The sequence below is a fragment of the Diaphorina citri genome, unplaced genomic scaffold (genome assembly GCF_000475195.1).
Source record: "Diaphorina citri unplaced genomic scaffold, Diaci psyllid genome assembly version 1.1 scaffold862, whole genome shotgun sequence".
NCBI classification, from domain to species: Eukaryota; Metazoa; Arthropoda; class Insecta; order Hemiptera; family Psyllidae; genus Diaphorina; species Diaphorina citri.
In genome coordinates this window covers 101,185-126,354 of record NW_007378294.1, presented here as the reverse complement: position 1 = coordinate 126,354, position 25,170 = coordinate 101,185, and the positions used below count along the sequence as shown (strand labels likewise).

Below are 25,170 nucleotides of genomic sequence, written 5' to 3'. Positions count from 1 at the left end.
AGAACCTTTCTGCAGTTTGAGCGTCTTGGGCCGAAAACTGAAAAGATCGGAAGTCGTCATCTATAAATACGAGTACGACCTGCGACCTGCTAGCATCTCGTACCTACATATCGATACTTGGCCAACGATATCGTATCTCGACGTAGGAAACGTTTTATTTGAACACATTTTACGATGTGCTAAGCACCATACATATATTCTACGGTGATATATTGTGTGTCATACGCAGTGGCGGGTAGCGAGATTTTCATAAGGGAAAGCTTGGGATCAATATAATTGGAAGAAACCATTTACTTGGAAATTTGTAATGAAACAATACAATTCTGTAATATACATTTTGGTTCTCCTTTTCAAAAAAAAAAAACACTAAGTTGAAAAATAGAAAGTAATAATAAACCCACGGAGAATATGCTGATTGGCTGGTTTTCTTTATACTTTCTTTATAAATATTGAATATTTAAAGGAGGTTTACTTAATTATGTTAGTTATAAATGCTTGTCACAAAACGGTAAAATTTAACAACTTGACTTGGACTCCAACCACCAGCTTCCAGAGCCAAAGTCTAGTTTGCTAACCACTACATTACTGAAATTGGTCCTTTTTGAATAATAACTAGTAAATACCTATGTACTTATACTTACCATTTTCTAAGCGATAAGTATTAGTGCTTTATTTAGACTGTCGAATTAGGACATGTAGTCCCATTATCAGGACATGTAGTCCCATTATCAGGACATGTAGTCCAATTATCAGGACATGTAGTCCCATTATCAGGACATGTAGTCCCATTATAAGTAGAGGGTGGGCACGAAAAAAAAAAAATGGTGGAGATTGCTCTAGGCAATAATTTCGCCCTTTGTTTGTAATTTCTTGAATTTGTGTACCTTGAATTACATATAACCATTAAAGAGTGTAAATAAACAAATAAAAAAATCATCCCTGACGGGAATTGATCTAAAAATGGTGAGAGAGGAAAGGAAGCTGTGTTGGCTTAACTTCCATGGTGGATAATACCTAGGGCACTGGTAATATCCCATTTGTTGAAACCTGTGTGAGTGATGATGATAAACAATATTAATTTATACTGGGTAGCTCAATCCCAGTTGATGATGTGAAACGAGTACTTGGTTCTTTTTTTTTTACAACTCGCTCAGGGTGGATTTCACCAATAATTTATCAGTCCTAGTCCTTAGAAGGCCTGTTAAGCTAACGGCCTGTTAAGTTCCACTTGATTGGTATAGGCTTAACAGGGCTGTTAAGTTAACAGGCTGTTAGGCGCTAACAAGAAGGTTGGTGAAACCCACCATCAATCTTAACACATGACTAATTGGTGATGTGTATTTAATTAAGAAACTTTGGATTGTGTTACTCAGTACCCTGTTTGCACGGTCGTTTTTATTTCTTCGTACCCTGTATGCAGGGTAAGGTTGTGTAGGCGCTAACAAGAAGGTTGGTGAAACCCACCATCAATCTTAACACATGACTAATTGGTGATGTGTATTTAATTAAGAAACTTTGGATTTGGTTACTCAGTACCCTGTTTGCACGGTCGTTTTTATTTCTTCGTACCCTGTATGCAGGGTAAGGTTGTGTAGTACTACGTATTATTAGAGCTCGTTTCGGTGATAAGATAACGAAAGCGGCTCACTCCAATACAATACGTCGCTCTCTGAGGCAGGGACCAAGTTTTTGGTAGATATAATTATGTACAATTGTACATACGTGGGGGATTTCATACACAAAAAGCCCACTCGGAGACTTAGGTGTAGGGGCAAACAGCCCTGAAGGATGGGTTAAGCTTCTACGAATCTCTACGTGGGGGAAAACTATAAAATAATAACACCGAAACAAGTGAGTGGGGGGGGACGAACAAACGACAACAGTGATCTCGAGTCAAGTAGGCCGTCTGTAAATACCTACACGATCCCCTAAACAGTCTCGGAATGGCTGGCTTTCCCCTATCCTGTCTTCTTTCTCTCTTCGCTTTCGGGACGATAAGACCACCTCTATCAAATCTCTTGAAAGCAAAAAGACCTCTAAACATGGATTCAAGTAGGCAACTTAACTTGATCGAGTAGCGACCAGTGGCGGCATTACAAGTCGAAGAGACGAGCGATAATAAATATGATGATTGAGTAAATGAAAGACTTGTAATACAGTGATACCCACAAAGTTGTGAGAAAGCTCTCTGCTTTACCACAAAGATACCATGATTTGATTTTTTTTTATTTGATTTGTAATACGTTTTTTATCCTACTCTTGCATTATTTTTACAGAGGTGACCAAGTCAGCGATGAAGGCGGGGACTACGGCTGGAACGGCAGGGTCTACCGCTCTGTTCTCCAGTCAGGCCGTGGCGGCATTACAAGTCGAAGAGACGAGCGATAATAAATATGATGATTGAGTAAATGAAAGACTTGTAATACTGTGATGGCCACAAAGTTGTGAGAAAGCTCTCTTTACCACAAAGATACCATGATTTGATTTGATTTGATTTTGACCTCTAAACAGGGATTCAAGTAGGCAACTTAACTTATTTGGTTAGAAGGTTGTCATCTTAGTGATCAGTGATAATGTTGGTCCTCCCTCTGTTGGTATGAAAAATATTGTTGAGAGTTGCCAATGTTTTGTTTTCGCCATAACGCAAAATTTATATTTCCATTTTATTTATTTAACTCGACAAAGAATGCAAGATATTTGTAATTTTAGAAAAGTATCACGCTCCAAATATTATTCGAAAATGAGATTGTGCAATTAAACGCTCGATTGCTGAGTTGCAGTTTTTGAGCGGCGAAAAATTGTCTTGATATTTTTTGGAACTCGAAATCATTGTCCCTGGTCCTAAGCTGACAATCTGAGAGGTTTGATAGAGGGAACTGTAACTACTAACGCCTTTACTGTCCCGAAAGCGAAGAAATAAGAACAGGATAAGAGAAAACCAGCCGTTCCGAGAACGAACCTTACCTGTTTAGGAAAATCCGCCCCGGGCTGGAATGGAACCTGTAACTATTTTTAAGGCTTGAGTAATTGAGTACTGTAGTTCTATACAAAGCGTTCGAAAAGTCTTGGAACCCCTGAATATTTTTTGATTGGCTAAAGATGTGATGAGAAGTTGAAATTTGGGTTAGTGTTTTAAATTTTAAAGTACTACGTTTCTTAAGGCCTTTAATTTGATGTATCACAATCAGGGGGTTCCCATTTAAGATTTCGAAGTTGATATTCGAGATGCTCGAACAGAACCTGTACGATTTCCTCAAGCAGAACAAGTTCTCGCCGCTGCCTCTCAAGTATATTCGACCTATACTACACCAGGTGAGTACTCCTTGATATAAGAGCATACCCAAATAGCCATACGCAAAAAGTCCAATCTGAGGCTTAGGTGTAGGGGCTAAACAGCCCTAAAGGATGGGTTAAGCTTCTATAAATCCACGAAAGGTTGGTCGAATGCTTTGCAAAAGATCCCGAGTTCGATTCTCAGAGTCGAAAAAATTGCACTCATAGGTATTTATTCAAGACGCTCGCCTGGTAAACAGGAGGGCGTGGGTTCGATCCCAGCCGAGGTAAGGAATTTTATCCTCATTTATTTGAGAATTTGACCACATAATAATGGAGCTCTAAGGGTTAGGTGGTAGAGAACGCCTAGGGCGTTAACCTCGCCTAGTGGTTGCCTTCCACTCAAGAGTCTATTATTATTATTATTTATTTATTAATTCATTTACACTCTAAGCAACAGGGCCATCTGTGGACTCGTAGATATTTGGATTGCAGATATTGATGGAACATCAATATGTAATCTGAAAAGCTTTCTACTGGGTGTTCCTTTAACTCTAAACCTCTCTCCCCCTGTCCTCCAGGTATTGACGGCCCTACTCAAGCTTAAACAGCTGGGTCTGATCCACGCGGATCTGAAACCCGAGAACATCATGCTTGTGGATCCCGTACGACAGCCGTACCGCGTCAAGGTCATTGACTTTGGGTCCGCGTCCCACGTGAGCAAAGCGGTGTGCAACACCTATCTCCAGTCGCGCTACTACCGTGCTCCCGAGATTATTTTGGGTGAGTAACAAAAACAGTGTTTTGTTTGTTTATTTGTGCGTGTTTGAAGACATGGTATGAGGATGAATGACGAGAGGTTACCTAAGAAAGTTTATGATATGGAAATGGAAGCTACAAGACCAAAGGGAAGACCAAGATATCGTTATGAAGATACTATTAAGTTTGATGTAGGCAAGAAACAAGGAAACTGGGAAGATATAAGGGCTAACCAAAGGTATAGCAATAGAGTCTGATGGAGGGGCTTTGTTCATCGACCTGTCCTATAGGATAGAACGATAATGGTTATGTATGTATGTAATATAACACCGTAAACCGAACGGTTTAATAGGATTTTTTCTTTAAACCAAACGGTTTAAGTAGGATTTTTTTGGGGGGGGAGAGGGAATTGTTACACCGGACACCTAATCGTTCCGAATTCGAAGGGAAAAGGAGTACAGGATAGGAGAAAGCTAGTCGTTCCGAGAACGAACAAAATTCCATCAAGATAAAATCCGCCCCGGAGGGAAAAGGAGGACAGGATAGGAGAAAGCTAGTCGTTCCGAGAACGAACAAAATTCCATCAGGATAAAATCCGCCCCGGACGGGAATCGAACCCGCGGCCTAGCGTTTAAAAGGTAGACGCGCTACCAACCAAGCTAAACTAGGCTAGTATTTATTTTTAGTCGGTCAAAAAATCCTTCAACTCCCACGTCTTCGACACTGTTAGGTCTTCAATTTATTTTGCCACAAGAAATCACAAGGGGAGGGAGAAGGATAGATAATGGGAAGGAGCAAGGGGAGGGAGAAGGATAGATAATCCAAGAAATCACCTTGAACGTCTTGAGTTGAGATAGCTGAAGGATATCTACCGTATCTACCTAGCGAAGTCGAAGTAAATTACTATTTGGATAGCAGTAAACCTTAGCTCTACTACTAATGGTACGTGTGGTACCCATGGAGGTATAAGCTCCTTGGTGGCACTGGTACCTACCAGAATCAGAACTAGAAGTTATTACTTAGTAGGAATAGTGTATAGGTACTAAGAGGTACCTTAATATAAGGTACCTATAGGATATCTACCGTATCTACCTAGCGAAGTCGAAGTAAATTACTATTTGAATTTGGATAGCAGTAATTCTTAAGCTCTACTCCTAGTAGGTACGTGTGGTACCTACCAGAAGTCAGAACTAGAAGTTATTACTTGGTAGATATAGGTACTAAGAAGTACCTTACTATAGGTACCTATGTAATGTCAGTAATGTGTATATTGTATTTGAGTAAGTTTTAATATACATACTATGTGGCTTAAAAAAATAGAATGGTTACTTCTTACTGGGTGGAACTAAAACGAAGTTCTACTTCTTCCTTTTCTCTCTCTCTCTCTCTCTTTTTTTTTAATGAAGTCTTTATTTCATCCCCGTATTTAGATTTTAAACAGATGTTTTTGAATGGTAGGTACCAGGTAACCACCTACCTATAAATGGTATGCACAATTGCACATATCCCACATGTACGGGATTGGCATGCTACGACACAGACCACATCTAATGTAGTAGTTGTTTCGTTGCTACGAAATAAAAATGGTGGTGAAACACTCATCTTTTTTCAAAGTTTGCGAGGCACTCGAGATCATCAGAGAGTCATCCAGTATGCAAGTCACCGTGTCCTACTTTCTGTCCTATCCTAACTGAAAACTGTCAGCCCGTTCTCACTGCACGAAACGAATTTTTCTTCGTCACAATTCTTCTTCTTCTTCTCCTTCTTCTTCTTCTTCTTCTTCTTCTTCTTCTTCTTCTTCTTCTTCTTCTTCTTCTTCTTCTTCTTCTCCTCCTTCTTCTCCTCCTTCTTCTCCTTCTCCTTCTCCTTCTCCTCCTTCTCCTTCTCCTCCTTCTCCTTCTTCTTCTTCTCCTTCTTCTTCTTCTCCTTCTTCTTCTCCTCCTTCTCCTTTTTCTTCTCCTTCTCCTTCTTCTTCTCCTTTCTTCTTTCTTTTTCGTGAGGCGCATACAAATGCACTAACGTGTTCACATTGCCAACGAAGAAATTCGGAAAAATTTCAACTTCGAACGAAGAAAAATTCGTCCAGTGTGAAACGGGCTGTAATATTGTCCTACTTTCTACTGTCACCAAATCGTGACAATCTGTTTTCAGTGTTCTGGTTCAAAGACTTTGGTTTTTAACCCTGCTGATTTGTGTGTTGCAGGTTACTCAAGCAAACACCATCGTCACACCCATGGCTCGCCGACCGTCAGTAACAACCACTGTGCTGTTCGAACCTCGGCCATCAAGCTCCTAGATTCCTACCAGAGGTGTGGACAGAAGGTAAGCATGAGTTAAATGCATCGATAGCGGAAAAATAACGAGTAGCAGGATAATAGTGTCCCTTTATATACCATAAAATTACACAGAGTTGTCATACTGACCCCAAATGATAAGTTAAAGTCACTTTCCCGAAAAAAAAAAGAATCCACCAAAAATTAATTTGGGCACAAATAGGTTAAAACCAGATCCTGAAGTTAAATCGATTGATAGCGGGACGGCCTAATACGAGTAGCGGCATAACTTGTAGGATCTCTTCATAATATCATAACTTAAAACTAGAGGCCGAATAGGGGCCGAACTGTACATTTCTCAAGGTTCGGCCCAAGGAGACTTTTTATCTACATTTTATTAGAAAGATGTACAAACTTTTCGATCAACTTTGGCTGAAAACTTAAGTGCTGAAAAAGTTGACGAATTTGAAGCCGAACAGCGGCTGAACCGTACATTTCTCGAGGTTCGGCCCTAGGACACTTTTGGTCTACATTTCATAGAGAACCTTTCTGCAGTTTGAGCGTCTTGGGCCGAAAACTGAAAAGATCGGAAGTCGTCATCTATACTTAAATCGATTGATAGCGGGACGGCCTAATACGAGTAGCGGCATAACTTGTAGGATCTCTTCATAATATCATAACTTAAAACTAGAGGCTGAATAGGGGCCGAACTGTACATTTCTCAAGGTTCGGCCCAAGGAGACTTTTGATCTACATTTTATTAGAAAGATGTACAAACTTTTCAAGCAACTTTAAAAAAAAAAAAAAAAAAAAAAAAAAAAAAAAAAAAAAAAAAATCCACCAAAAATTAATTTGGGCACAAATAGGTTAAAACCAGATCCTGAAGTTAAATCGATTGATAGCGGAACGGCCTAATACGAGTAGCGGCATAACTTGTAGGATCTCTTCATAATATCATAACTTAAAACTAGAGGCCGAATAGCGGCCGAACTGTACATTTGTCGAGGTTCAACCCGAGGAGACTTTTGATCTACATTTTATTAGAAAGATGTACAAACTTTCGAGCAACTTTGGCTGAAAACTAAAGTGCTGAAAAAGTTGAAGAATTTGAAGCCGAACAGCGGCTGAACCGTATATATCTCGAGGTTCGGCCTATCTACATAAAATAAAAAGTAATGTTGGTGCGTCTTCATACTCCTCGAATAGAAAAGAGTTTGTCTGGCTGGGGGGGACTTTGGGCAGGGAGTAGACTAGCACTAGCACATAGTCTGGCTGGGGGACTTAGAACAGGAAGTATACCAACCTGAAATTCCCCATAGGATCGAACCCACTGTTTAAAGGCGAGCGTCTTGACCACTATACCAACCCTAACCAGCCTAGCTAGCTGGCAATTCTTCAGAGGGTTCTCTCTGCTTTTAAAGACCAAGCACAAGAGTCCTCAGTCCTCACGAATTCACAATGCGATGGTTGACTGCGGTTGAGGACGAGCCAGTCAATGTAACATGGCTAGAGCTAGAGCCACGTGAGCAAAGCGGTGTGCAACACTTATCTCCAGTCGCGCTACTACCGTGCTCCCGAGATTATTTTGGGTGAGTAACAAAAAAAAGTGTTTTGTTTGTGTGTGTTTGAAGACATGGTATGGGGATGAATGACGAGAGGTTACCTAAGAAAGTTTATGATATGGAAATGGAAGCTACGAGACCAAAGGGAAGGCCAAGATATCGTTATGAAGATACTGTTAAGTTTGATGTTGGCAAGAAACAAGGAAACTGGGAATATATAAGGGCTAACCAAAGGTATAGTAATAGCGTCTGGTGGAGGGGCTTTGTTCATCGACCTGTCCAATAGGATAGAACGATAATGGTTATGTATGTATGTAATAAAAAAAAGTCCAAAAGACGAGATGGGTAGACCAGGGAAAGAGAGCAAAAAAGGTTTTACGGGTAGATGTTGGTAACTAAAAAAAAAATCTTTTCCTCTAACCTTATCCCTTCTCTCACTTTACAGGGTTGGCCTGTCAATTCTTTTCCTATCCCTTCTCTCACTTTACAAAGTTTTTCAACGTGCCTGTCAATTCTTTTCCTCTAACCTTATCCTTTGTTTCACGTTACAGGGTTGCCGTTCTGTGAGGCGATCGACATGTGGTCGCTCGGGTGCGTGGTTGCCGAGCTGTTCCTGGGGTGGCCCCTCTACCCGGGCAGTTCGGAGTACGATCAGATCCGGTACATTTCCCAGACGCAGGGCCTCCCCACCGAGCATATGCTGAACAATGCGTCCAAAACGGCCAAGTTCTTCTATCGAGATCTGGACTCGTCCACCTATCCGTTCTGGCGGCTGAAGACCCCGGAGGAACACGAGGCTGAGACCAGCATCAAGTCCAAGGAGGCGCGGAAGTACATCTTCAACTGTTTGGACGATATAGGTAAGTACTTGACTGAAGACTCAATAGAATAGAATATACCTTGTTTATCCTGCTCGAATTTTACGGGAGACTGAGACCAGCATCAAGTCCAAGGAGGCGCGGAAGTACATCTTCAACTGTTTGGACGATATAGGTGAGTACTTGACTGAAGACTCAATGGAATAGAATATACCTTGTTTATCCTGCTCGAATTTCACGGGAGATACCTACCCGTTTTTACAATAATTTCCCTAACTACTTGACGTTCGCGCTGTACGAGTACTTATCTAATAAAAAGTAATGTTGGTGCGTCTTCATACTCCTCGAATAGAAAAGAGTTTGTCTGGCTGGGGGGGACTTTGGGCAGAGAGTAGACTAGCATAGTCTGGCTGGGGGACTTAGAACAGGGAGTATACCAACCTGAAATTTCCCATAGGATCGAACCCACTGTTTAAAGGCGAGCGTCTTGACCACTACACCAACCCTAACCAGCCTAGCTAGCTGGCAGTTCTTCAAAGGGTTCTCTCTGCTTTTAAAGACCAAGCACAAGTCCTCAGTCCTCATGATGCGATGGTTGACTGCGGTTCAGGACGAGCCAGCCAATGTAACATGGCTAGAGCTAGAGACCATACTACCCGTTTTTACAATAATTTCCCTAACTACTTGACGTTCGCGCTGTACGATTTTTTTGCCAGAATCACTAACGGATAGGTTCTTGTTTAGATAACAATCAATATTCTCTGTGTTATCTACATTTCATAGAGAACCTTTCTGCAGTTTGAGCGTCTTGGGCCGAAAACTGAAAAGATCGGAAGTCGTCATCAGTGCTGAAAAAGTTGAAGAATTTGAATCCGAACAGCGGCTGAACCGTACATTTCTCGAGGTTCAGCCCTAGGAGAATTTTGGTCTACATTTCATAGAGAACCTTTCTGAAAACTGAAAAGATCGGAAGTCGTCATCTATACTTATAAATACGAGTACGACCTGCGACCTACTAGCATCTCGTACCTACATATCGATACTTGGCCAACGATATCGTATCTCGACGTAGGAAACGTTTTATTTGAACACATTTTACGATGTGCTAAGCACCATACATATATTCTACGGTGATATATTGTGTGTCATACGCAGTGGCGGGTAGCGAGATTTTTATAAGGGAAAGCTTGGGGTCGAGTGGATTGGAACTAACACATTTTACGATGTGCTAAGCACCATACATATATTCTACGGTGATATATTGTGTGTCATACGCAGTGGCGGGTAGCGAGATTTTCATAAGGGAAAGCTTGGGATCAATATAATTGGAAGAAACCATTTACTTGGAAATTTGTAATGAAACAATACAATTCTGTAATATACATTTTGGTTCTCCTTTTCAAAAAAAAAAAACACTAAGTTGAAAAATAGAAAGTAATAATAAACCCACGGAGAATATGCTGATTGGCTGGTTTTCTTTATACTTTCTTTATAAATATTGAATATTTAAAGGAGGTTTACTTAATTATGTTAGTTATAAATGCTTGTCACAAAACGGTAAAATTTAACAACTTGACTTGGCAGATAAAAAAAGACACCTTTTCTTTATTCTGCTGTTGCCAATCGGCGAAAGCTAAAGCCGCTAAAACACAGTTCTTCAAAGGGTTCTCTCTGCTTTTAAAGACCAAGCACAAGTCCTCACGATGGTTGACTGCGGTTCAGGACGAGCCAGCCAATGTAACATGGCTAGAGCTAGAGACCATCACCCCGGTGTATAGCAGATAAAAAAAAAGACATCTTTTCTTTATTCTGCGCTAGAAACCATCACCCCGGTGTATAGCAGATAAAAAAGACACCTTTTCTTTATTCTGCTGTTGCCAATCGGCGAAAGCTAAAGCCGCTAAAACAAACACCATCGTGAGGACTTGTGCTTGGTCTTTAAAAGCAGAGGAAACCCTCTGAAGAACTGCCAGCTAGCTAGGCTGCTTCTATTATTCATTATCATTACCTACCGTTTCGCAAGGTTACACAAATACTGACGAAAGCCTGTTTGAAATCGTGAAATAAAACCATCTGGAAGCAAATAATATACACCCTACCTCTCTCCTTCTCCTCTTCTCTTCCTTTTCCCCTCCTTTCCTGTTTCTCTCCTTCCATATTACAGGCAGTAAACTCACTCACACAACTTGTGAAACATTTCAGGCGCCTATCTTCTCTCTCCCTCTCTCTCTCGCTCTCTCTTTCTCTCTCTCTCTCGCTCTGCCTCACCACAGTTCCAACTCCCTCCCTTCACCAATCACTCTCACTCCTTCTCTTTATCTCTTCTCAACCCTCCTTCCTTCCCCTCTTTTCTTTTTCCTTTCTTTACTTTCACTCGTACTTCCTCTGCTTTACCGCAGTTCCAACACCCTTCCGTCTCTAATCACTCTCCCTCTCCTCTTCTCCCTCCCTTCACCAATCACTCTCACTCCTTCTCTTTATCTCTTCTCAACCCTCCTTCCTTCCCCTCTTTTTCTTTTTCCTTTCTTTACTTTCACTCGTACTTCCTCTGCTTTACCACAGTTCCAACACCCTTCCGTCTCTAATCACTCTCCCTCTCCTTTTTACCTCTTCTCTCCCTCCTTCCTTTTCAACTTCCTCTCATTCCCTCCCCTTGAAATTTTCCTGTGCTTTTCCTTTCTTTACTTTCACTCGTACTTCCTCTGCTTTACCACAGTTCCAACACCCTTCCGTCTCTAATCACTCTCCCTCTCCTTTTACCTCTTCTCTCCCTCCTTCCTTTTCAACTTCCTCACATTCCCTCCCCTTGAAATTTTCCTGTGCGAAAAGAAAAGAAGAAAACCTTCCATTCAATGACCTTGAACTTGTGTGCGTTTGAGGGAAAGGGGAAGAGATTGTAGAAGGGAGGGAGGGGACGGAGAAGGATAGATAATGGGAAGGAGCAAGGGGAGGGAGAAGGATAGATAATCGGAAGGAGCGAGGGGAGAGGAGGTTGAAAGGGAGGGAATATGAGATACGAGGTGGGGGCAAAGGGATTTAAAGTTTCCTTTCTTGTCCCTTCTCTTCTGTGTAACTGAAACTACTTGTTGAAGAATTAGGTCCGAAGTCTGTTTGAAAGCGAAGGAAACGCCTTTTTTTTTCTCCTTCTTCTTTTCCTTTTTTTTCTCTTCTTTACCCGAACAGCCTTCTCTTCCTTTTTGTTTTTATTGCCTTACCTTTACAGCCTTTCTCTCTTTTTTTTCCTCCAGTCATAACCGTGTCCTACTTTCTGTCCTATCCTAACTGAAAACTGTCAGCCCGTTCTCACTGCACGAAACGAATTTTTCTTCGTCAGGCCGTGTGTAAATACCTACACGATCCCCTAAACAGTCTCGGAATGGCTGGCTTTCCCCTATCCTGTCTTCTTTCTCTCTTCGCTTTCTGGACGATAAGACCACCTCTATCAAATCTCTTGAAAGCAGAAAGACCTCTAAACATGGAAAGCAACCTCCGTGGCCGAGTGAACGAGAAGCATTGTGTCTCTTCTCGCAATGAGAGACATACTACAGTATGGTCGTCGGTTAGACTTTGGACATGCTACGACACAGACTAATGTTCGCAGTAACCAGTGTTGGTCAGTACGGGAAACACAGTCGTGCATTCAATGGTCTCTGGCCTTTTGACCTTTGACCTTTATGATGCTATCAACACTTGTTTGCTTTCTGCTTAGTCATTCATTCGATTCGATTCGATTCGACTGTTGAGGGCAAGTACAAGTCCTCACGATGGTTGACTGCGGTTCAGGACGAGCCAGCCAATTTAACATGGCTAGAGCTGGCGACCATCACCCCGGTGTATATAGCAGATACAAAAAGACATCTTTTCTTTATTCTGCTATCGTAGCTAAAGCCGCTACAACAACAACAACAACAAAGAGTTTAAAAGCCTGGAAAAGAATTCAATTTCGAACGATTGCCTCAAGAGCATCGGAAAATAGTGAAAATTTTCCTTGGAACTAGAAAGTTAGGGAATTTTGTCACCGAGGTGCACACTAACAGCCTAGTGTGACCACAGGGAGGGATTCAAGCGTTGAGAAAACTTCTGACTAATAAGCAGTTTTGTAGGCCACCGAGGTGCACACTAACAGCCTAGTGTGACCACAGGGAGGGATTCAAGCGTTGAGAAAACTTCTGACTAATAAGCAGTTTTGTAGGAATTATTATTACTACCTATTTATTTATTATTTTCAGCGTAAATCGTACGGTGAAGGGGATGTGGAGAGGGCTGCCTGCAACGGTAATCAGCACGAGCAGAATCAACAACATTCGCATCAGCACCATCAGCACTCACATCAGCACCAGTCATCCCATCAGCAGAACCTTAGCACAGGTAAATTCTAAATTAATAAATACATATCAACAAAATTTCTTCATATTATTTTCTATTGTTACTCTTGCTTTTATTATTACTATTGTTGTTATTTTTTCTCTCTCTCTCTTTTTTATGTTTTAATGTTCTAAGCAGGTATTTGTATTATGGATCAAAATAAATTACAAATTACAAAATATCACATCAGCAGAACCTTAGCATAGGTATGAAATTGTCTGGCTTGGGGACGTTAATTCAAAATACCTACACAAAAAAAAAGTCCAAAAGACGAGATGGGTAGACCAGGGAAAGAGAGCAAAAAAGGTTTTACGGGTAGATGTTGGTAACTAAAAAAAAATCTTTTCCTCTAACCTTATCCTTTCTCTCACGTTACAGGGTTGCCGTTCTACCTACACATCTGATGAGAGGCATACTACGGGATGGGCATGCTACGACACAGACCACATGCGTCTAATGTAGCAGTTGTTTCATTGCATCCCATCCGTGGCACAAGCTCCGGCTTTTACGGATGGGTATACCATTTGTTAACTATTTAATTGATCTGAAAAACCAATAAATGGAAACTTATAAAATAAAATAAATTGCTACGAAATAAAAACGGCGGTGAAACACTCATCTTTTAAACAATGAAAATTATTTTGACTCCTCAGGTACAAGCGGCAGCAGTTCGGGAGGCGTGTCCAATCTGGCGTCGAGTGTTCGCGTTCACCACAAGACGGGGCAGGGGACCAAGCTGGGGGGCGGGGGAGGCGGGGTGCCCCCTGCATCCAATGGCACCCAGGGGGGCGGTGTCGACGGGGACTATCAGCTGGTGCAGCATGAGGTAACTATAGCCGTTTCCAGCTAGGGGACGTTAAACAGAGAGTAGACTAGCGTCTGGCTGTGTGACTATAAACAGCTAACCTTAACCAGCCTAGCTAGCTGGCAGTTCTTCAAAGGGTTCTCTCTGCTTTTAAAGAATAAGCACAAGTCCTTACGATGGTTGACTGCGTTTCAGGACGAGCCTATTAAACATGGCTAGAGACCATCACCCAGGTGAATGGCAGATACAAAAAGATATCTTCTCTTTAAATCTGCTATCACCATTCGGCGAAAGCTAAAGCCGCATTTTTTTTATTAAATTTTTTTTTTTTTGTAATTTTTTGCGTTTTTTTTTTTTTTTTTTTTTTTTTTTTTTTTTTTTTTTTTTTTTTTTTTTTAGTCATACGAAATTTCTTTTTGGACTAGTTTGGACTGGCAGCGGGTGTGGTGGCGCCATGACGTCTAAACTAGTCCAATGAGAAATTTGTATGATGACTAAAAAAAAGTCACATAGTAGAATATCAAATCATGAATCAATTATTTCTGGTAAAGGGCGGTTACCAAACTCCTTTTTGGATTATTAAAAATGCTCCCCATCAGTGAAATCTCTCATTAAGTGATTGGTGAAATCCTTTCTAAGAGATTTTTTATGTCGCATAAGGACAGGGAGAGGGAAAAATTATTTTAAAATTCCTTTTTTTCAAGCTGACAGTCTAAATAAAGCACTTACTTATACTCTTACGTGTTTTGACACTAAAAACTGACCATCGAAAATTTGACCCGATTACATTACTTTCCTTCCTATAGGATAAGGAAAGTAAAAATGCTCCCATCAGTGAAATCTCTCATTAAGTCATTGGTGAAATCCTCTTTAAGAGATTTTTTTATGTCGCATAAGGTCAGGGAGAGGGAAAAATTATCTTAAAATTCCTTTTTTTTAAGCTGACAGTCTAAATAAAGCACTTACTTATACTTATACTTTCTTATACTTATACTCTTTTTTTTCTTCTCTCAGGTCCTGTACTCGATGAGCCACCAGTATGAAGTTCTGGAGTTCCTGGGTCGCGGTACGTTTGGCCAGGTGGTCAAGTGTTGGAAGAAGGGCACCAACGAGATCGTGGCCATCAAGATCCTCAAGAATCACCCGTCCTACGCCCGCCAGGGACAAATTGAGGTAAGAAAGAGAAGAGTTGAAGATCACGGGCACAAGCTTTGCTTTCACGGATGGGTATACCATATATTTACAGTAGAACCTCGAGTATTTCAACTAATTGGGACCGAGGGTAGTTGAAATAATCGAAATTCCGTACAAAACAACGGAAAAGGGTGCAAAATTTAGATACAAAAGAACAAAATGGTTAATAATTATACCCTATTTTGAACTGATTTTGAGGTTGAAATAATAGAGAGTTGAAATAATCGAGGTTCTACTGTATATGATTTTTTTTATATATATTTTGTTAGGTATTCATTGTATTCTCTCTTTATTTAATTTTCTAACTGCACCATTCCCGCTCCATCGCTCTCATTGAACTTGATCGCACCACTGATATCTGAACCCTAACCTTCAACCATCCCAACACCTATGAATATGACGTTGTACTTAATAATAATAAATGGAAAACTTGATAAATTAAATGAAGATACTCAAAAATCATCCATCCTACGCCCCACAGTGGGGCAGAATGTCGATTTAGCTGAAATTAATTAAAAAGTGGACAGCATTGAGCAGAAAGGACCTATTCAACAGAAACCAACCTTAGGGTTTAGCTAGCTAAAGCCGCTACAACAATAAAAACAACAACTCAATAAAATCGTTTGCTGTCTAGCTAGCAGCCTCCGTGGCCGAGTGGGTATCACACTAGGCTTGCATGCAGGAGGTCCGGGTTCAATTCCCGGCGGGGCCGAGGTTTTTTTTGGCTCTGTGCTTGGAGTTCCGGGTGCACTCAGCCTCGTGAGGACAATTGAGTCGCTACTTTAATCGAGTAGCGACCAGTGGCGGCATTACCAGAGAATTTTCTAACTGCACCATTCCCGCTCCATCGCTCTCATTGAATTTGATTGCACCACTGATATCTGAACCTTAACCTTCAACCATCCCAACACCCATGGATATGACGTTGTAATAATAATAAATGGAAAACGTGATAAATTAAATGAAGATACTCAAAAATCATCCATCCTACGCCCCACAGTGGGGCAGAAAGTCGATTTAGCTGAAATTAATTAAAAAGTGGACAGCATTGAGCAGAAAGGACCCAGAAACCAACCTTAGGGTTTAGCTGCTCTGCTAGCTAAAGCCGCTGCAACAACAAAAACAACAACTCAATAAACATTGTTTGCTGTCTAGCTAGCAGCCTCCGTGGCCGAGTGGGTATCACACTAGGCTTGCATGCAGGAGGTCCGGGTTCGATTCCCGGCGGGGCCGAGGTTTTTTTCGGCTCTGTGCTTGGAGTTCGGGGTGCACTCAGCCTCGTGGGGACAATTGAGTCGCTACTTTAATCGAGTAGCGACCAGTGGCGGCATTACCAGAGAAAAAGAGAAATTATAGATATGTCAGAAATAGTACAGGAGGCTCTTAGTAATGCTGTGATATTCACAAAAATTGTGAAGAAGCTCTCAGCTTCACCACAAATAAATCATGATTTGGATTTTTAGATTGTTTGCTGTCTATTAATTGTAATCTCGTCTCCCTCCCCAGGTGTCCATCTTGTCTCGTCTCTCGCAGGAGAGCGCGGACGAGTTCAATTTCGTGCGCGCATTCGAGTGTTTCCAACACAAGAACCACACGTGTCTCGTATTCGAGATGCTCGAACAGAACCTGTACGATTTCCTCAAGCAGAACAAGTTCTCGCCGCTGCCTCTCAAGTATATTCGACCTATACTACACCAGGTGAATACTCCTTGATATAAGAGCATACCCAAATAGCCATACGCAAAAAGTCCAATCTGAGGCTTAGGTGTAGGGGCTAAACAGCCCTAAAGGATGGGTTAAGCTTCGTGTCATCGAAATCGGTTCTGTTTCCGAAAGGAAAATACACCTAATTAAGTTGGACAGCAGTCGGATGGCCATCCAGTCTTACTCATTTGTACACAAAAAGCCCACTAAGGTGTAGGAGCAAAAAAGTTGGGTTCAGCTTATACGACCCCCCACCCCCAAAGAGGTTTGATAGAGGGAACGGAACTGCTAGGGTCTTATCGTCCCGAAATCGAAGAGAGAAGGATGACAGGATAGGAGAAAGCCAGCCGTTCCGAGAACGAACCTTATCCGTTCAGGATAAAATCCACCCCGGGCTTATACGAATCTATGAAGGCCGGATGGCTGGTCCAATGGTCAAATATGCCGATAATACATACCTGGTCCCACAGGAGCACCAGTAGCTGTCACGGCCTCCGAAAATCGAGCCAGGAACACTGCAACCAAACAAATCGCTAAAACCAACTGAACGAATTTCTGCATAGTGGAGACTCAAACACACAAAACCCGAGGTATCGAATGCAAACTCCGAGATGAATTTGAATACTGTTTCTTCCATTTTTAGGGATTTTCGTTTTATAGCCGTGAGTCGTGTTTGTTCAAACCATAAAAAAAAAAAAAAAAAAAAATGTTTGCAAATTCGTGTTCCCCATAGATCACGAGTGATGGAATTGACAGATGATCGTAAATTGGAGATAGTTTGTTGATTTATATTCCAAGGTCGAAGGAACCTCACGTTTTTGCCAACACTGGTGTTATCCAAGAAGAGCACTGACGAAAATCGAATTGCTTTAGTTTGTTGATTTATATTCCAAGGTCGAAGGAACCTCACGTTTTTGCCATAACTGGTGTTATCCAAGAAGAGCACTGACGAAAATCGGATTGCCCGAGACCAGCATCAAGTCCAAGGAGGCGCGGAAGTACATCTTCAACTGTTTGGACGATATAGGTGAGTACTTGACTGAAGACTCAATAGAATAGAATATACCTTGTTTATCCTGCTCGAATTTTACGGGAGATACCTACCCGTTTTTTACTTTTTAGAATATTTTAGAGGAAAACAGCTTTTTTCTTTTTGAGGTTTGATAGAAGGTCTTATTGTCCCGAAAGCGAAGAGAGATGGAAGACAGGAATAGAAGAAAGCCAGCCATTCCGAGAACGAACCTTATGTGTTTAGGATAAAATCCGCCCCGAGCGGGAATCGAACCCGCGACCTAACGCTTACAAGGCAGACGCGCTACCCTCCAGCTGTACGATTTTTTTGCCAGAATCACTAACGGATAGGTTCTTGTTTAGATAACAGAATCAATATTCTCTCTGTCTGTGTTATTCAGGTCAGGTCAATGTGCCGACAGATCTGGAAGGAGGAGAACTATTGGCGGAAAAGGCGGACCGACGCGAATTTATCGATCTTCTCAAACGAATGCTCACCATGGATCAAGTGGTAAGCAGAGGAAATATGAATTGTGTAAACATATTTACATACTCATCATCATTTATTTGTGGTGAAGCTGAGAGCTTCTTCACAATTTTTGTGGGTGTCACTTGCATTACTAAGCGCCTCCTTTACTATTTCTGACATTTCCGTAATTTTTCTTTTTACTCTGGTGAAACCTCTTTTTGAGGTTGGGCGTGGTAGTTATCATACTTGAATGCTTGTCACAAATGTCAGTCCACACTTTAGTAGACCTCAGTAAATTTTGTGACTTGACTCGGACTCGAACCATTAACCTTCAAAGCCAAAGTCCACTGCGCTAACCTCTACATGATGTTGGTACTTTTCCTACAAAAGCATGTGAAAATTAAACGAATTTTTATCGGTATAACTTGAATGCTCGTCATAACTGTCGTCCTCTACTTCAATAGACCTGGACAAATTTCATGACTTGACTTGGACTCAAACTAGCAGCCTCGGTGCAAACTACAATTTCTCTAAAATAAAATTGTTTTTAATAATCGTGAAATATTTAAAGAGTAACGAAGTGCGTGATCAAAACGGAGGGAATTACAGAAATATCAACACAAAACAAACGAAGGAAAGGTAAGGGACAAGGAGAAAATCGTAAAACAAAGTTAAAAATAGAAAGTGAAAAGTAATAAGTAATTATACACAGCAAAAGGAAAAGAACCTGGACATTTTTGTGACTTGCCAGTTTGCCACGTGACACCAATTTTTTTTTTTTTTTTTTTTAGAAATTTACGGGACCAAGACACAAACACAACGTCTACGACAGTATTATACAATAGGATGGATAAAACCTTTTTAATCGTATTAAAACCTTTTTAATCGTAACTGCCCTGATAAAAATATTATTATAATTTCTCTGTTTTTATTTTCCCGTCTAGGAGCGTCGTATTACACCAGGCGAGGCCCTGAACCACGCCTTCGTGACGCTGGCACATCTGGTGGACTATGCCCACTGTAACAACGTCAAGGCCTCGGTACAAATGATGGAAGTGACGCGACGGTCCCAATACACGGGGGCCACGGCACCGCCTCCCCCTGCCCAGGTCCTGGTGCCTGCACCACCCGGTAATGTTACACTACAGGTGAGTTCACATTTCAGATTTTCCCCCTCTTATTGGCTATGCATTAGCTGTGCCGTCAGACTGGAGAGCGTTAAACAGGGAGTAGGTCAGCTTATTCTGGCTGGGGGACTTTAAGCAGGGAGTATACCAGCTTGAATTCCCCTTGCTAAAGATATAGCAAAGGTTGAGTGCGAAGGGTTGTGCCCAAAGCAATCACCCTAGTTAGGGCTGATTGAGAGGCTGGCGAAAAATGCCGACCCCGTCTGAACACGGGAAAAAGTGAAGAAGAAGAAGATTAGCTGAAGATTTTTCATTCCAACGTTTCGCGGCGTTGCGTTGGTTGGAATTTAGACTTTCGGCCCTGATGGCCTCCGGGGCTGAAAATGCATGTTTCGAAATTTTATTTTTGATACTGAATTTCAATATGTATCATTATTCCAACGTTTCGCGGCGTTGCGTTGGTTGGAATTTAGACTTTCGGCCCTGATGGCCTCCGGGGCTGAAAATGCATGTTTCGAAATTTATTTTTGGTATTGAATTTCAATATGAATCATTATGGGACCTATTTGAATCACAAATCCCCAATCAATGTGAATTCCCCATTTTTGGTGCTTCCCCTATGGGCGGAAGAACATGGAAAAATGAAAATTTGAATAGGCCATAACTCCGGCCCTGGTTGTCGGATCGAGCTCAAACTTGTACCGAAGTACTACGTTCTTTAAGACCTTTTACATATGTACCACAAATAGGGGGTTCTCATTTAAGATTTTAAAAGTTGACCCCCCTGGGGAAGTCCCACATGTGAATTCCCCATTTTTGGTGCTTCCCCTATGGGCGGAAGAACATGGAAAAATGAAAATTTGAATAGGCCATAACTCCGGCCCTGGTGGTCGGATCGAGCTCAAACTTGTACCGAAGTACCTACTACGTTCTTTAAGACCTTTGACGTGATGTACCACAAGTAGGGAGTTCTCATTTAAGATTTTAAAGTTGACCCCCCTGGGGACACCTTTGATGTATTACCTTTGATGGTGCCGGAAATTTGAGATCCCCTAAAAATAGGTTCCCCTTAAAAATAAAGAAATACGTGTTTCCTAAATCCAAACGGCTGTATACTAATTCCGCAAAATATGACCTTTTTTGAAGCTTTTTGTAAATACCACGTCCGAATTTCGCAAAGTCCATGAAAAATATTTTTTGCGGAATTCGGATGTCATTGTAATGTAAAAGAACGATATGTTCTGTTTGTAATTTACAAAATCTTTACTTATTTGAACGAAAAACACTTATACATAGAAAAAGTATACCTACAAGCACACGGGTTCTGTTTGTAATTTACAAAATCTTTACTTATTTGAACGAAAAACACTTATACATAGAAAAAGTATACCTACAAGCACACGGAGAAATAGGAACGAAAGGCAACTTTTCATTTACTTTTTAAAATAGGTACGTATACCTACAAGCACACGGAGAAAGGCGACTTTTTATTTAAACACCGTGTATGTTTCTCTCCTCAGTATCAACTCTACAACGGAAGGTCAATGACCCGAGGTTACAGTGGCGGTGCGGGGGGACGACCAGAACACCATGGCTTCCAGCATCAGCTGTCCATCCTGTGTCCCGGCTATTCGGGTCTAGGTATGTTTACTTTCTATTACTAAAGTATAGCGAAGCTCTACTAGTCATGGGAAAGTATTGCAATTGGTCCAAATTTTTCAAATACTTATTCCGCAAATGTAATAGACAGTCGTGTGATGTTCACAATACACATACTTTTTTTCTGTCTTTTGGAGGTTTTTGATATAGGGAACTGTAACGATAGAGATCTCATCGTCCCGAAATCAATGAGAGAAGGAGGACAGGATAGGAGAAAGCCAGCCGTTCCGAGAACGAACCTTATCTGTGTAGGATAAAGTTCTCCTTGGACGGGCATCGAACCCGCGACTTAGGTTTTACAAGGCAGGTGCGCTATCCTCCAAGCTAACCTAGCTCCTAGCTAGATGGAAATCAATTAATCTATTTCTTTTGGAGGGCTTCGGCAGCCATTACTCGTATATCTAAGTTTTTGAGGTCAACTTTGAAAAGGAGAATATAGGAGAAGAGAAGAACCTATAATCTTTGTTTTTGTTCACTCTTTGCTGTATCTAAGTGGGAAGCATTCATAGATAGCATATTCCACAGTTAAAACAAATCAATTTTATATGAATTGATCTTGAATTACCAACCTTCAGATCAGGGACTCAGGGTAAAGGGACTTTTCAGTCCTATGCGAGCAGTATAAATAAGCACTATTATTATTCAGAATTCCTATACTGTGCTATCATCCCCCCCCCCTCTCATTGATGGAACATCAATATGTAATCTGAAAAGCTTTCTACTGGGTGTTCCTTTAACTCTAAACCTCTCTCCCCCTGTCCTCCAGGTATTGACGGCCCTACTCAAGCTTAAACAGCTGGGTCTGATCCACGCGGATCTGAAACCCGAGAACATCATGCTTGTGGATCCCGTACGACAGCCGTACCGCGTCAAGGTGATTGACTTCGGGTCCGCGTCCCACGTGAGCAAAGCGGTGTGCAACACTTATCTCCAGTCGCGCTACTACCGTGCTCCCGAGATTATTTTGGGTGAGTAACAAAAAAAAAGTGTTTTGTTTGTGCGTGTTTGAAGACATGGTATGAGGATGAATGACGAGAGGTTACCTAAGAAAGTTTATGATATGAAAATGGAAGCTACAAGACCAAAGGGAAGACCAAGATATCGTTATGAAGATACTATTAAGTTTGATGTTGGCAAGAAACAGGGAAACTGGGAAGATATAAGGGCTAATCAAAGGTATAGCAATAGAGTCTGGTGGAGGGGCTTTGTTCATCGACCTGTCCAATAGGATAGAACGATAATGCTTATGTATGTACATATGTAATAAAAAAAAGTCCAAAAGACGAGATGGGTAGACCAGGGAAAGAGAGCAAAAAAGGTTTTACGGTAGATGTTGGTAACTAAAAAAAAAAAAAATCTTTTCCTCTAACCTTATCCCTTCTCTCACGTTACAGGGTTGCCGTTTTAGGTCTGTACAATTCTCTCCTGGATCCGAACAGTCCGGCTGGAGGTGTCAGTCAGAGCACAGGATGGCCGAAACGAGGTAAAAAAATGCCCTATTTTTCCCCAAGAACGAGGTAAATTTAACTTTCTAAGAGGATTGATAGAGGGAACTTATTTTTTCCCCTTTTTTTTATTTCAAGCAAGGTTTTTATTTTATAAAATTTACACCTATTTTGTAACTTTCTAAGAGGATTGATAGAGGGAACTTATTTTTTCCCCTTTTTTTTATTTCAAGCAAGGTTTTTATTTTATAAAATTTACACCCATTTTGTACCAAATACATAAGACCTTGTTTAGACTGCCGGAGTAAAGGGACTTTTCAGTCTCATTCTGGCAGTATAATCAGGATATATTCTATTCTATTCATTTCTAAAGAAGAATTCCTGTGTACGTTTCAGGTGGCGGAGGTATGAGCAAGGCGACGGCGGCTCACTATTCGACCAATGTGTACGGTGGAGGGGGCGGTGGCTATTTGAACGTACCGACCGGGTCTGGCACGTCCAGTGGTCGGGGGGGCCACGAGAAAAAGGATAACCAGACGCAGCTGAGTCCGGTGAAGAAGAGAGTGAAGGAGAGTTCGCCCCCTAGCCAACACAGGCTCAATGGTAAGTAAAAGTGTTATCTAATGCTTGAGATGGACTGTTCCCCCCTCAGTCGACACAAACTTGAGCTATTCTGCTAAAGTTTTAGACGAGGAGGGTTCAGCTCAAAGTTTATTGAGCTCGAGATTGAATTGTTCTGAAGAATAAAATAAAGTAATAATAATAATAATGAAAAAATGAGATCTCAATGATTGACTCATCTTTCGAGGAAGATGAGTAAAAGTAGTCTACTCACCACCCTATTGACTATTATGGAGTGTTATCTAATGCTTGAGATTCCCTAGCCAACACAGGCTCAATAGTGAGTAAAAGTGTTGTTATCTAATGCTTGGCATTCATGTTGTTTTCTCATTTTGTAGAACTGCATCGGGTGACGCGAATCCCTCCCCCGCACACTCCTCTGGCCTCAACTCAGCACTGGCAACAGCAACAGCAGCAGCTCCCCAACAGCCACCCGTCTTATCACCACAACGGGCACGGCAACAAGCAGCCCACGATAACGATATACGACACGCCGAGTCCGGCGGTGTCCGTGATCACGATATCGGATAGCGAGGATGAGGGCTCCGGAGGCACCACCAGTTCCCACCATCAGAGTTCGGCGAAAAAAGGGTGAGTTGTTTACGATATTTTTATTATTTTTTTTTACCTTAGCAGGGAATGCCTCACTAAGGCCTCCATAAAAACGAGAAATTAAAGATGGGCATTTCAATAGTAAAAATGCTTATACTGCTCGCATAGGACTGAAAAGTCTCTTTACTCCAGCAGTATACTACTACTTTTTTTTATAGAAAAAATTTTCATTTGGTTGAGCCCCTATAATTTTCGCGGGCAGCCATTTTTTCGTGATGACGTCAGTTCATGTGTCAGTTCGTGATGACGTCAGTTCATGCGTAAACCATGGCTGTTTCAACGTTATTTTTTTGCGACCTTTTAGCGACATTTTAGGGGATTTAGGGACCGTTTTGGATGTTTTTGAGTGCGCCAATGCACTTTTTGGGTACTTTTACATCGGAATAGGACCCTATCTCGAAAAAAATTGTCATTTGGTTGAGCCCCATTACTCTATTTCTTTTCTAGGGTTTCAGCAGCCAATATATCTAAGTTCTTGGGGTCAACTTTGAATAGGAGAACTTATTTCTGTCTTTAAATAGGAGAAGAGAAGAACTTTTTTTAAAAAAAAACTCTTCCCCCCCCCCCATTTTAAAAAAGAGAAAAAAAAAACTTTTTTTAAAAAAAAAACCCTTCCCCCCCCCCCAAATTCCAGGCGGGTCTCCGGCCAAGCATGTTGTGGTCACGCAGCAGCCTCCCCCTCCTCCCCAGCACGGCCAATATGTCCTGCAGGCCACTAGCTATCCCAGGTCGGCCCAACAGATGACTCTGGCCGTACCCTCGTGGACCAGCGGCCCTCCTTTGTCCGAGTGGACGCGGCCCTTGCTGGTGACAGACTCGTCCCTACTCTCTCAGGTAGGTCAATAGTGAACGAGGTTATGTCTGAGGTTTGAAACTGGGAACTTCTGACTTTTGTCCGTCTGTTTCGCGACAGTAAAGGATATGCATTGGTACTATTTTACTTAAGTTATGTTAAACAATGAATACTTACAAGTCTTCGGTATTATCCCGACTCGGAGTTCCATCTACGTTGTACGTAGACATTTTCGATCGAAACAAAGGGAAAATGTCTACATGAAACTCCGAGTCGGGATAATACCTAAGACTTGTAAGTAAGTGTCCATTGTTAAACATAACGTTAGTATAATGGTATTTACAAAGGATGTCTAAATTAAATAAATGGCTGTATGTCTAAATTAAATAAATGGCTGTATGGCCGAGGCTTAGTGCCAAACTAATGCCAAAAAAAGAAAGTAAAAAAGAAAAAAAAATCATTAATAGATATTTGCAAGAATATTCTAGTTAAAGTTAGTGTCTGTAGTTTGTTTCAACAATGTTCTCATTACATATTCACAGGAGCAGCGGCCAGTGGCGTTTGCGACGGATGTAGGTCTGTACAATTCTCTACTGGATCCGAACAGTCCGGCTGGAGGTGTCAGTCAGAGCACAGGATGGCCGAAACGAGGTAAAAAAAATGCCCTATTTTTCCCCAAA

The 25,170-nt window shown here is 41.4% G+C and overlaps 1 protein-coding gene across 1 annotated transcript in view; it reads left to right on the top strand.

Annotated features, from left to right (window-relative positions):
* The first annotated feature begins 3,219 nt into the window (after positions 1 to 3,219).
* LOC103512605 (homeodomain-interacting protein kinase 2) overlaps positions 3,220 to 25,170 on the top strand; it is a 26,647-nt gene continuing 4,696 nt past the window's right edge. Inside the window, exons 1-8 of the mRNA XM_026826031.1 lie at positions 3,220 to 3,312; positions 3,855 to 4,056; positions 8,419 to 8,727; positions 18,166 to 18,275; positions 19,178 to 19,381; positions 20,881 to 21,001; positions 24,332 to 24,531; positions 25,033 to 25,141. Coding sequence (XP_026681832.1) covers positions 3,226 to 3,312; positions 3,855 to 4,056; positions 8,419 to 8,727; positions 18,166 to 18,275; positions 19,178 to 19,381; positions 20,881 to 21,001; positions 24,332 to 24,531; positions 25,033 to 25,141 — 1,342 coding nt within the window. The 5' untranslated portion in view covers positions 3,220 to 3,225. The remainder of the gene's footprint in view (positions 3,313 to 3,854; positions 4,057 to 8,418; positions 8,728 to 18,165; positions 18,276 to 19,177; positions 19,382 to 20,880; positions 21,002 to 24,331; positions 24,532 to 25,032; positions 25,142 to 25,170) is intronic.